The sequence below is a fragment of the Bos indicus genome, chromosome 9 (assembly GCF_029378745.1).
Source record: "Bos indicus isolate NIAB-ARS_2022 breed Sahiwal x Tharparkar chromosome 9, NIAB-ARS_B.indTharparkar_mat_pri_1.0, whole genome shotgun sequence".
Classification (NCBI taxonomy): domain Eukaryota; kingdom Metazoa; phylum Chordata; class Mammalia; order Artiodactyla; family Bovidae; genus Bos; species Bos indicus.
The window spans coordinates 20,355,369-20,369,218 of NC_091768.1; the positions used below are offsets into that span (position 1 = coordinate 20,355,369).

The window sequence follows — 13,850 nt, forward strand, 5'->3', positions numbered from 1 at the left end:
ACCTAGAGTGAGCGCTCCCGGCTATTTAATCAACATCCAGGGCCAGCTATGTAGACTGTGCCAATTACCACTAATTGAAGCTGGCAGACCCCATACCACATTTACATTTGCATTTTAACTTGAAGATGAACTTCATTGCAATGTCTGGTCTGTTGTTTTCACCAGAGGAAAAGAGTTTTACTTTTCTTCTCAACAGACATTTCTTTAAATGCTCCAGAAATTTTCTTCTGTAGTTTTAGAGTTGTACAAAGTGACTTAATCGTGGAGAAGAGCCATAAGTATTTACTGTGAGGAGAGGATTACATTTCATATTCCAGCTTAAGTCTAGGATACAATTTGTAGCCGATGTTTACTGAAACAGTTTTTGCAATCTATCAAGAAGCCGTCGCATTCTTTATCCAATGACTTAGTTACCTTAAGTTCATCTAGACGCTGTCAGCGATAAGGAAATAAATGAAAGCAAGCAAATTTAATTTCCTGGTGAAGCACTTTAATGATACGTGTATTTTTTGGAACTTTTGGAAGAAGAAACTTTAGACGTATAGCCTACCGTGGACTGAACATTCAGTTTTTCCTAAGAATGTAGGATCAGCTTCAGAACCCCAAAGTGGCAGCTTGTGCCCTAAACTCAAGCAAGCTGCTGACAATTAACTAGAAACAAGTTCCAGTCTGGTCCCCACTGCCCCGTGAGACTCTAAAACATTCAAAACATACATCTGAGCTTGTCTTTCTGTAACTCTAAGAGATCCATCTATTTCACATCACCCCCCACCCCGACAAAGGCCCTAAACTGCTAAGCTTTTTATTAAAATTGAAAAAAAAAAATCTTGATCAGATTTGACATAAACAAGCCGACAGTTCCACCAGTTTCTGTTTCCCAGGTATAATGGTAGCACTGGCTACACATTTTCCTTGTATCCAAGCAAGACTCTCTCGCCCACTTTTAAAGTCTTTTGCAGCTGCACCCAAGGGTAAGCACGCCAGCTGGTTCAGATACCACCAGAGCTTGCATGCACTTACGTGACCTCGTTTACCTCACTTAACCTTCGCCAGCCTTAGCGCCTCACTTGCTACTGCCACCTAGATTGTTGAAAGGATTACATAATTACACTTGTTTATTATTAAAGACTATCTCTTGGTTTCTATTTTGTAAATCTCTGGCTTTTTCCGTGCTCTGCCCACACGTTACATGCTCCTTTTCCTGACCGAGAGGACATGTCGACAAACAACATTTCTTCCCTGTGGCCTCCGTGTTGCTTCTTAGGATATCCATCATGTGTTGACTAAAGATAAAATTATCTGTTTGTGTCTGTGTGGGCTTGCGTGCATTGTTACCTGTGCTATGTGACAAATAGGGACTCTCCTGTGATCTCTTTGGGGGATCAATGCTGTGTGTTTTAGCGTGGTGCCTAGTTGAGGGACCTGACTGAAGTTTTATACAGCTCAGATTCAAATAAGGAGATTAAAACATAGCAAGTAAATGCTCTGGTTATATTCCAGATAAAATATGTGAATATCACCCATTTATAGGAAATGTATAAATGTAGTTCATCAAAAATGCATTAGTGAACAGTGTCTCTGGGCATTTCTAATATTAAATTTTTGTGCTTAACTCTAAAAGTAACCAGAAGCAGGTCTCCGTTACTAACTACCTTTCACTGTGGTATCTGTGGTTTAATCAGGCTCATTAGAAATTTATCCACTCTGAGCATGCAATACAGGTTTTGTGAGAATCAGCATACAGTTTATACAAAATTTGAAGTAGAAAAGGAGGGCATGTGTATTATCCCCCTAATTCTCAAATAGCTCTGGATTCTTGAAATTCTAACTGTATGCAAATACATAGACTTTCAACCAGGAAAACATCTTTGTAAGAAATATTAACCAACTTTAAAGGTAGAAACATACATATGTAAACACAGTAAATAGGAAAATGTATTTTGGATTCTGTATGATGTTTTTATTGGTTGCAGACCATAATTACAACAGCTAGATTTACTTTATGAGTAGATTAAACTCATCAGTTGGCAAAAGTTATCTGCATATCAATAATGAGCGCTCTTACAAGCCTTTTTCTTTGCTCAGGTCAGAGACTCCTTCCCAAAACTTGTTTGCTTGGTTAATTTATTCAATTACTCAAAGCTTGAGAATGTTACTACAACTGGGCTCCAATTAACAAGTTTGGGGATAAAATCTCCCTAATAATTGATGGTAGCCTAAAACATTTGTTTCTGTGCTTTTCTTATTAAAATCGCAGTGATCTGGTGAACAGAATTAAACTGCTGAAAAATAACTTGCTCTGATTTATTCATTCAGCAAAACCAACCTTAAAGGCTGTGTTGCTATGACACCTAAGATTAACTTTAAAAAAAAAAGTAGGTTTAATTTCAGTGGAAACATTGACACATCTCTTTTGGCATTATGTAGATAAAGTTGATTTTCCCCTTTTCCTTAACTTTGTATTTGCATTTAGCAAGTTGTTTTAGCATTCTTTTAAACATAAACTAAAACATAAACTAGAAATTTAACACGAAGAATAAGAAAAAGCAGTAAAGAAGAACGCATTATAACAGGAGTATCATTTGTAAGATAGCAAATATTTTAGAACCTCTCCTTTTTATTTTAAATCCAGCTTCTTAAACCTTTTAGAAAGATGGTGTCAAATAGGCAGAAATCACTCTATTTTAGTAGTTTCGTTTTATAATTAGTGTTGAAACTTAAAAAACAGGTTGCAAAATTGGGACACTGACAGGTCCTACTAGAAATTTTCTGAGTGCAGGTTCGATCCCCCAGATTTGAAAAGAATATATTTTCTACGTCACGAAACAAAAGAATCATCAGGTCACTTTAGCCAGAATTGATTTCTGCCTGCCGAGCACCATTTGGTGGAGTGAGAATGCTATACAAAGAATTTTGTTGCAAAACAAGCAGAAAAATTGAACGCTTTGTAGGATCATCAAAAGTTGCTTTACAAGAGTAATTTAAATTTCCTAGTGCCAAGCAAAGCAAAAGTCCTACCTTACAGAGGGCGATTTGTTCATGAGACGACCCAGTGCTGCTAGTCGCTTATGTTTATCATTATGCATTCACATTCTAGGGAAATTCCACTTTCAAACTTTGCTGCTGTGTGGATGCTTTCTTCTATAGGAAGAATTTTGAACTATAAAATTTGAGAAGCTTTAGCGTCTGTGGAAACTTGAGAGCATTGCCTTTTTTTTTTTCCCTCTCTCTATTGAATGTAAAGTGTTTTAACAAAAGCGGTGTAGCCACAGTACATAGTAAATGTCCAAATTTGCCCATAGTATATCTCAAAAGAATTTAGACTTCTAACTTTTTAAACCTCAGAACATCATTGAAGATGGATTGCAGCAAATCAATAGACTGTGTTGCAGGAAGATTTAATGAAGAAATTATTATAAATGGTGAGGCTGCTTCAGGTCATAGCTTAAGAGTATATCTGGGGGAAAGTTTGAAAACAGAACCAAACCAAAGTGGTTTGGATGGGATGCCAAGTTTTACCTTTGTGATTGCTAATTTAGTGTTTATGAAAGATTAAAAGGACAATATTTGTGAAATATTTGGTATAGTCCCTGGGCCAAAATGAGCACTGTGTACTTTTTTAAAAAGCAAATTCAGATAAGATTATAAATTATAGAAAGTTTTCACTTGCTTTCACTTCTTTCCTATTTTAAAATAGTGAAATTTATAAAAGTATCATTTGGAGGGAAAAAAGGCAGTTTCTATTATATAACAAATTATTGATTTTAATGTTAAATTTTTATTTTAAAATTTGCTCTACCTCAGTTTCTACAATAATATAGAGTTAATGCACTGAGATTCATAGATAACTTTATATTAACATTTTTATATTCTAATAGAGCTATTGAATTTGAACCATGAATCATTTCTATATATATCTTAATATCATTCAACCTTGTATTAGGTAGGTAGACTGTATCCAGTTTAAATCAGAAATTATATTTCTGTCTAACTTCAGAAAAGAAGCTTCCATTTGAAAAATGGAGTTTGAATTTCAGTGAATATCCTAATTTAGAATTCAGTTCCATTCTTTGTTATTATTAAAGTCAGCAGACATTGAAGGTGTTCTAATAAAGTTAATAGAGATCTTAGCTTTTAATATAGTCAAGGTTGTGATTTTAAATGAAAGCTTTGCTGAAATAATTGGGATTGAGTGTAATGTTTTAGGTGCTATAGAAATCTGGATGAAATTATATTATTCATATACTGTCTTATTTAGTTATACTGGTTCAACTGTGTTTTAAAAGTGAGAGACATCATATCAACCAGTGTTTGTTGAATGCATCTCATGTGAGTAGTATTAGAAAAGTAAAATAAAAAGCTGTATTAATGGGAAGCATCCTGTTAGTTTGGAGGTAGATTAGGGACTCTGCTGTTTGTGAAGAATAAATTTCACAGGTCTATTTCATAGGTCTGTACAGAAAATTGGTATAGACGTAAAATGTATATTTTAAGCTCCGTTTTAAAAATGTGATACTTTCTGTTTAAACCATTAACTTAAATGAAACCTACTTCATTTTGCGTTAGTAAAGTTGTATTTATTTAATCCAGGAGTGAAATTAACTTGCAGTCGCTGGCATAGTACCTTCACAGGTTTCTGTGACTCATTTGTCATTCAAGACTCCAGCATCATTTTTTTCTCTGCTGCTGAAACTGTCTTGACTATGGGCATATTTTCATGGTAGATTAAATCTACATGTATTAATAACAAATATTCTCTGATAGTATTTGGAAGCCAGGTGATGTCTCACCTTACATAAATAACTAGAACTAATCAACCTAAAGTCAACACGTAAGTCTCTAAGTTCATGGACTTCCAAGCTATCAAATATGTCTCATTTTGGTATATTAATTTAGTTTTTCTCATATTTTTTTTAGTTTAACTCTTGTGCTGCTCATTATGATCCCTAGACAATGTATTGCATTTAGAAGAAAGTATCCTTAATTTAATTTCAAGTAACCATTGAGAAAACTGATTTTTAAATGACTTTAAGGTCCAGGTTACATCACATAAACATTATTGCTAATAATTAAACTAACAGGGATTAAATGGTATTGGAATTTAGGTTTTAAACTTCACAAAACACTTAAAGCTATTTCTTAACGTTTTCCCCTAAAGAAGAAATGATAACTCTATGATCTATATGTCTTGTTCAGTACTTTTCACATGTATAGCTTATTTTACCCTCACCCCAACCTGCTCTTAGAAACAAAATATGTTCTCCTTGTTTAAATGTGTTGTGGTGACAAAATGTTTATGTGATGTAACCTGGACCTTAAAGTCATTTAAAAATCAATTTTGTCAATGGTTGCTTGACATTAAATTGTGGAATACTGCTTCTCATTGTTCCAAGGAAGAACGTAATATCCAGGTTTATGAGATAACCCTGTAGGCAGTGTACTTTGACTTGGATATGTTTCTCATTGCAGTGACCTGCATGTCTACCTTTCCATTAAATGTTTAGGAAAATTAATTGAATAGTTTTTCAGGAAAGTGAAAGGAACTCTTCATTCTGTAATCAGCTGTAAGAAAGTAGAAACATGTATGCAAGACCTAAATTTTTCTTATCACACTTTGAACTTCACAACTTTCCGGCTCAAGATACTTTGTAGTCTTACACAGTGGGCCATATCCAGCTTTCTGTCATTAGAAGGACTGAATAAAAATTATTCCAAGGTTGCTCTTAGAAAGAAATGTGAGTCTGAAATTGCCTTGAATTAAAAAAACCGAAAGCCAAACGATTGCTTTAAAAATAAATCAAATGATATTATACGGTCTTTATTCTTGACTGTTTTTTAAAGTGTTTGTGCCTTGATTACATTCACTTTATCTGTTGGGCACATTTTCACATGGAACCTTCCAGTACCTGACTGACAGGCTGCTTTTCTACAGTAATGCTTGGAAATTACGTTCTTTTGCGGGGTGCGGGGGGATTTGTCAACCATTTCCAGAGTTTCTGACTTAACCCGTCATCTGGCCACGCTTAATCTGTCCTCCTAGGCCCAGGAACTGAAGGGTATAGGTTCCCTGCTCCCCACCAGGGGGCAGCACCAGATCCTGTCTTTCACTGGGTGCAGCCTGGTTCCTTCAGTAACCTCAGTGGTCCCCACCCTCCTTCCTCATAGAGCACTGAAACTTGTTTTGGTATTTTCTTACATTTTTTAAGGCTTAGTAAGTGTCCAATAAATGGTAGCTATCGGTCACTGAGCTATGATGGATATTACATCTCAATCTGTTTGACGGTTCTGTGTACCCGACTCTTTATCTTCAATGATGATTTGAGCTATTTCTGATACCTTGTGTTTATTATCACTCGAAAATTTTTAAGAGGAGAACAAAACCTAGCAATTATTAGGTCAATTGTACTTCAAAAACAAACTTACAGAAAAAGAGATCAGATTTGTGGTTACCAGGGGCAGGAGGATGGGGCGGTGGGAGAATTGAATGAAGATGGTCAGAAGACACAAACTTCCATTTTTAAAATAATTAAGTACTAGGGATGCCATGACCAACATGATAAATACAACTATAAACAACACTGCTGTTTGTTATACATGATTGCTGTTAAGAATTAATCCGAAGAGTTCTCTCACAAGGAAAAGTTTTTTTTTTCCTATTTTGTCAAATTTGTGTCTAGATGAGATGATGGATATTCACTAAACTGACTGGGATAATCATTTCATGATGTACCTAAGTCAAATCATTATGCAGTACGCCTTAAACTTACACAGTGCTGTATGTCTATCATATCTCAGTAAAACTAGAAGGAGGAAAAAAAGCAACAAACCCCTACAATTATTGAGCACTGTGCTGAGTCAGGCATGCAGAGCAGGTACTTCTCATGGGCTGCGGCCCAAGCAGGGAGGCAAAGAGGCAAGGTAACAGCAGAGTATAAACACAACAGGCACAGAATTTTTAACACTTTTGCTGTTGAGTAAACAGAGCCTTAGAAAGATTAAATCCTAGTAGAACAAAGATTCCCTTCAGATAGAGTTCCAAATTACATGCTGTATCAATTATATTGTATAGCCTTGCCATGAAAACAACAAAAAGATTTGTTGGGAGTGACCACAGCTACAGTGCGGAATGCCTGAGACTGGTTTCAGTGATGTAACCGCTGTGACACGGTGACAGGAGAATTTACGGCTGGGTGTCTATAAAACTTTCATGGGGAAGTGAGTTTAACGTTGAGACATTTTGAGCGAGCCCATGAAAGCCGTAACATAAATGTATTTACATGCACATATAATAACATGTAACCTGTGTTATATTTATGAAAAATATATGAATAAATGCAATACTCAATTTTTTGTGTGATGAGGACTATTAAGATCTACTCTCTTAGCAACTTGCAAAGATGCAATACAGTATTAATATAGTTACAATTAAGTACATTTAATTTTTAAAACCTATCAATATTTTATCTTAAGACAACCATGAATCCTATTTTATTAATTTTTATTTGCCTTAAAAATTTACAGAATCTGTCCTCTGTAATTTCTGCAGAAATACTTAAATTTTTATTTTGTTTTGATACAGAAGATAGGCAGATAAATGCCCTTGCCTGCAGCTACGACTTTTATGATTTGAAACTGTTATTTCACATGCTTTGCTTCCTTTTCTGGTTATAACATGCATAGCAACCCAGATGGCTAGTATGTAAACAATTTGAGTTATGCTTTTTAAAATCATTTAGGATAGCCTAGGAGTTTCCTGATGCCCAGGACCGTGCGTTTTTTGCTGCGTGTGTTACCGTCATGCTTAGTTAGCTTTTTCACGTGTCTTAACCTCTGCCTTCCTTTATGTATGAGACAAGTTTCTTAGACTCAATTTAACCCTCTTAAGGCTCTCTTGTGAAACTTTAATCCCAGCCTGCCTCCTGTTTATTCATTTATTTGTTTTCCTGTTGTTGCTGTTCTCAGTAGTTGTGCCTCAAAATTTGCAGAATGAAGGTAGTCAGGTTTGAATCCTGTCTTGGCTCTGGATGTAGCTCTTCAACCTTGGGCAAGTTCCTTCACCTAGTTTGCTCATCTGTGAAATGGAATATCACACCTACCTCCTAGGTTTGTTGAAATGTTTAAATGAGATAAGATAGAACTCATTTACATCAGAAGTTCTTGTTACCATTGTTACGGTTAACGTATTTTGGAAAGAAAATTTTCATACTTACAGAAAGACATATTCAGAAGTAAATTCAAATACCATGTACTGGAGTTTCATGCAAGGGTCTTCTGGAAGAAATGTCTGTTTTTCTCAAAGCATCTGAGTATTTACGTGAAAGCACATCCCACAAGCACAGCATATGCACGTGTTAACTGCCTGATAACATTAGGGCTTGCTTTCGTCCTTTTCACTGGATCCAAGGTGAAACTTTGGATCGTGACTAGCTGGAGGAAAGTTTCTCTTGGCACCTGCCTGGGCTCTCTCCTGTTGCCCCTGGTTACCTGTTCCACTGTGATCTGCTTTGGAACCTCACCATCCCATCTGTCATTGTTCCGTGTCAGTTGAGCCAGTCCACATACAGGCTCTCCAGGAAGAGAGACCAGAAACTGGTACTTCTCATCTCAGCCCCAGCGATGGAAACGACCTGTAATCCTCTCGACAGCCCCGCGAGTTAGGGAGTTATTCATTCCTAACATTATGCGGATTACTATTTTGGAATAAAAAAATCATTACAGTTTGAAAAGTATGAGTGTACTTATGGAAAAGAAGAATATGATGAATCTAGAGTATCTTGCGGAGAAGGCAATGGCACCCCACTCCAGTACTCTTGCCTGGAAAATCCCATGGACAGAGGAGCCTGGTAGGCTGCAGTCCATGGGGTCGCTAGGAGTCGGACACGACTGAGCGACTTCACTTTCACTTTTCACTTTCATGCATTGGAGAAGGAAATGGCAACCCACTCCAATGTTCTTGCCTGGAGAATCCCGGGGACGGAGAGCCTGGTGGGCTGCTATCTATGGGATCGCACAGAGTTGGACATGACTGAAGTGACTTAGCAGCAGCAGCAGCAGCAGCAGCAGAGTATCTTGAAAATTCAGAGCTTATGGTTGCTATAGTTATGGTGTCATAATGTATTTAATGAAGAGAGATATACTTTGTGTGGGATTAATCTGGCCCATTGATCTACACATCTGCCAGTGAGTTTCAAATATTATTTTTCTGCGTATGTGTGTACAGCTTCAATATGGAAAATAAACTGAGCTTGAAAAAGAATGCTTATTTTGATCGTTGACCAGAAAAACATATAGTCACATATAAATCATTTGTATGTGAGCTAGTTCAGTGGGAAGTAACTGTATAGCAGCTTGACCCAAACATCTTATTTCCAGTCTCTTTAAAAGAAAGTTTTAACACAAGTCCGTAGAAGAGATTTGCCTCTTTAATGTACTTTAGTTAGCAAAGCTTTAAAATTTCATACTGTTTCCATCAGTTAAGATATATCTTTATAAAGTGGTAAAGAATCCTCTTGCCAATGCAGGAGATATAAGAGACTTGGATTTGATCCCTGGATTGGGAAAGATCCCCTGGAACAGGGCATGGCAACCCATTCCAGTATTCTTGCCTGGAGACTCCCATGGACAGAGGAGCCTGGTGGGCTACAGTCCATGGCGTCACAAAGACTTGGACACAACTGAAGTGAGTAGCGCACACACACACACACACACACCTTTATAAAACTGAATCATATATTCTTGAATTACCTTCTGTGATTTTTTTTTAAATTTTTTTTTATTTTATTTTTAAACTTTACATAATTGTATTAGTTTTGCCAAATATCAAAATGAATCCGCCACAGGTATACATGTGTTCCCCATCCCGAACCCTCCTCCCTCCTCCCTTCCCATACCCTCCCTCTGGGCCGTCCTAGTGCACCAGCCCCAAGCATCCAGCATCGTGCATCGAACCTGGACTGGCAACTCATTTCCTACATGATATTTTACATGTTTCATTGCCATTCTCCCAAATCTTCCCACCCTCTCCCTCTCCCACAGAGTCCATAAAACTGTTCTATTCATCAGTGTCTCTTTTGCTGTCTCGTACACTGGGTTATTGTTACCCTCTTTCTAAATTCCATATATATGCGTTAGTATACTGTATTTATGTTTTTCCTTCTGGCTTACTTCATTCTGTATAATAGGCTCCAGTTTCATCCACCTCATTAGAACTGATTCAAATGTATTCTTTTTAATGGCTGAGTAATACTCCATTGTGTATATGTACCACAGCTTTCTTATCCATTCATCTGCTGATGGGCATCTGGGTTGCTTCCATGTCTTGGCTATTATAAACAGTGCTGCGATGAACATTGGGGTACACGTGTCTCTTTCCCTTCTGGTTTCCTCAGTGTGTATGCCCAGCAGTGGGGTTGCTGGATCAAAGGGAACCCTCTTACACTGTTGGTGGGAATGCAAACTAGTACAGCCACTATGGAGAACAGTGTGGAGATTCCTTAAAAAACTGGAAATAGAACTGCCTTCTGTGATTTTTATATCTTATATATTTATATATAGTACTTTATAATCATTTTAATTCCACATACCTAACAGTAATTGTTTCCAAATTAAGAAAATGCTATGTGTAAAATCACAAATTTGTGTAACATAAAATGGGAACTTTTATTCTCATAAAATGATTCTTCTTTTTACTCTTTTGTATCAGTGCCAGTTAATTACAAAAGTAATCACTCAGTTGCTAAATTGTGTCCGACTCTTTGCAACCCTGTGGACTGTAGCCCACCAGGCACCTCTGTCCATGGGATTTCTCAGTCAAGAATACTGGAGTGGATTCCCATTCCCTTCTCCAGGGGATCTTCCTGACCCAGGGATCAAACCTGTGTCTCCTGCTTGGCATGTGGATTCTTTACCACTGTGCCCCCTGGAAAGCCCACAAAAGTAATACTGTGTCATAAAAGCTTCAGCAGTACGTATAATGTACACGTGGAGTCTATTGTCCCCTCCTTGTCTCTCCTAACCTCCAAGGGTGACCACTGTTGACAGTTCAAGGGCGACCTCACAGACCTTTTTCTATGCCCCTGAAAACATGTAGATGTATTTCTATAGAGTGATTCTTACAATCCTGCAGAATTAGAAGCATTGTTATTTGGAAAAAAAAAAAAAAAAGTTTGGTGATGTTTGTCTTTCTGCTAAAAAGAGTGGTTTTCACAAACACTGGAGCATCATTTTATCATAAACCAGCTTTCTAGGGAACTAGTTCGAAAGAATAATATTTTATAACATGTGTAAAATCAAGGGTATTTAAGTGAAATGCTTTGCCCTGGCTTTTCTGTATTTTGCAGTACCCAATGGATAGTTTGTTTATGAAGAATGTAGTATTCAGGGGAAGTAGAAAAACAGCTCATGTCAACTAAAGTAATAAACTGAGTTAATCCCAAGTTGACAATTAAATCCCTTTAAAATTACTTATTTCAGTCAAGAAGCAGTCTACCCAGTATGTCATCTCTTTTGAGCTTATTAGTAGTGGAATTTCTTAGGTGATTCTTCAAACCCTATGTCTGCAACGTTCTGAAGTTATTGATGAGGATTTTCTGTTGGAAAAGCCAACACAATTTGTTGTTTGATGCTTTTTAAAAAACATTTATTTTTATTTTTTTAACACCAAAAACATTTTGTATTGGGGTATAGCCGATTAACAAGCTGGGACACTTTTGGGGGAACAGTAAAGGGACTCAGCCATACATATACATGTATCCATTCTCCCCAAACCCCCTCCCGTCTAGGCGGGCACGTAACGCTGAGCAGAGTTCCATGTGCTATACAATAGAGCTTTGTTCCTTCTCCATTTTAAATATACCAGTGTGTACATAACCTTCCCAGAGTCCTTAAGTATCCTTTCTCCCTGGCAACCATGAGTTCATTTCTGTCTGTGAGTCTCTTTCTGTTTTGTAAGTTCATTTGTATCACTTCTTTTTAGATTCCACATATAAGCCATGTCATATGATGGCGTTTGATGCTTTAAGTCGCAGTGGTTTTGGGGTGCAGGGAGAGTGTAAGGGAGCTGACCCTTTCTGCCCGGATGCCCTTGTCACTGGAAGAAATATATACAGGAGATAGGGACAGCGCATCAGCACTACTTCATTCAAAGCTTTCTGCTCAAGTGAAAATGTAAAAATACAGTTAGTGAAATAGAAGAAAATGTGGACCTTTTCAAGGCATTTGTGACACAAAGCAGTGTAGAAAGTGGATACATAAAAACCAAAGGTTTGATTTCAGGTAATAGCTGGGAATGGTAATTTCATTTTCCTAAGAATAGTCTAATCATGTATCTCTTTTTAGTTTTTTTTAACTCTAAAAATTTTATTTTTAAGTTTGAATTTGTCACTTGAATATTTTTTTTTCTTGAAGATAACTTTCTACAGGTTTCCTGTGATTGAGATCTTACATTTTTTAAGTTAATTAATTTGCTTTTTTATTGATGTGCACTACAGTCCACTGGGTTACAAAGAGTTGGACATGATTGAAGCAACTTAGCACACATGCGTACTTATGAAAGTAACATGTTTATGGTATATAAAATTTGAAAAATGCAAGAAACAAGAGAAGACACATACCATCACTCATTTCAAGCTGCAGAGTTTACTGTGAGCATTTGTCATGATTTTGTCATACATTACATTTATATTTGTAGAATGACCTGTTAGATATGATCACATTTTGTCTTAAGCAACAGATATGTATGTAGGCGTAAAATGCACATACATATATGAAAACATATCTTCAGTAAAACTTGGATAAGGCTAAACATACTGTGTGTTACCTCCTTTTTTCACCTGCTTTTTTCGCATTATAATATACATAACTATTTTAATGCCATTGTATTTGGAAGCGAAATGTTTCATTTCTGTGAATAAGAAGTTCTTGAAGTCAACCATCTGGATTCTTCTGCAGGAAGAATGTTTCCTGAACCTGGAAGCTCCTATATCAAGGGTGTGTGGGTACGACACACCGTTCCCTCACATTTTTGAACCGTTCTACATCCCAGACAAGTGGAAGTGCTATGATGCCCTTCGAAAAATGATCAACTACTGACCACGGGTAAGTCTGCCCTGTGTTTTAAGAAAGCTAGTGAGCGCCCCTGACATTCATGTCCGGTTGACCAAGAAACAGCTGTTATCACTGTGTTATCTTTTCATAAATGGCAACTTCCAGAACAAAGTATGGATTTCAGGAAAAAAAATTAACTTATGATAGTATGTTTATATTTTATTTAATAGAAACATATCAAGCATATGCATTATCTGATTTCTAGAAAACAGATATATTCATATGTTACCATTGAATAATTATGGGATGAACTTGCCGTCTGCCATGACTCTAAATATACCTTACCTCGTTTTTCTGACTTTTACCATCATTTCTGTATATTTTTATCAGCAATTTAAACCATTTGTGAATAGAGGTAATTTCTGTTATATAAAGATAACCTTAAGCACCATTCATTTGGACCCCAGCTGTTTAAACTATATGGTGTGATCCATAGCATTCTGAAATTTGCCTTTATATTCTCTTGAAAGATAGGTTTGTTGAACAGGAAACCTATTTATTATGTATAAAGGAAACTGTTGCTTAAAAAAAAAAGAGAAAAATCCAGGACCACTACCATTTCCAGAACCTTTCTTGGCTAGTGAATGATTTAAAATGGGGGATAATGCATGATATTTATTCATTGTGATTTTCTAGGTCATGCTTTTCTGTCCCTCCAGCAGTGTTATTCTAGCAAAAAATGAAAAACTTTTAAGTTAGTTTTCAGGGTTTTAATACAGAAGATGCTATTAATGATACACTGATTT

At 36.6% G+C, this 13,850-nt stretch overlaps 1 protein-coding gene across 1 annotated transcript in view; it reads left to right on the top strand.

Moving 5' to 3' along the window:
- BCKDHB (branched chain keto acid dehydrogenase E1 subunit beta) overlaps positions 1-13,095 on the top strand; it is a 266,976-nt gene extending 253,881 nt beyond the window's left edge. Inside the window, exon 10 of the mRNA XM_019967076.2 lies at positions 12,949-13,095. Coding sequence (XP_019822635.2) covers positions 12,949-13,089 — 141 coding nt within the window. The 3' untranslated portion in view covers positions 13,090-13,095. The remainder of the gene's footprint in view (positions 1-12,948) is intronic.
- The last annotated feature ends 755 nt before the right edge of the window (positions 13,096-13,850 follow it).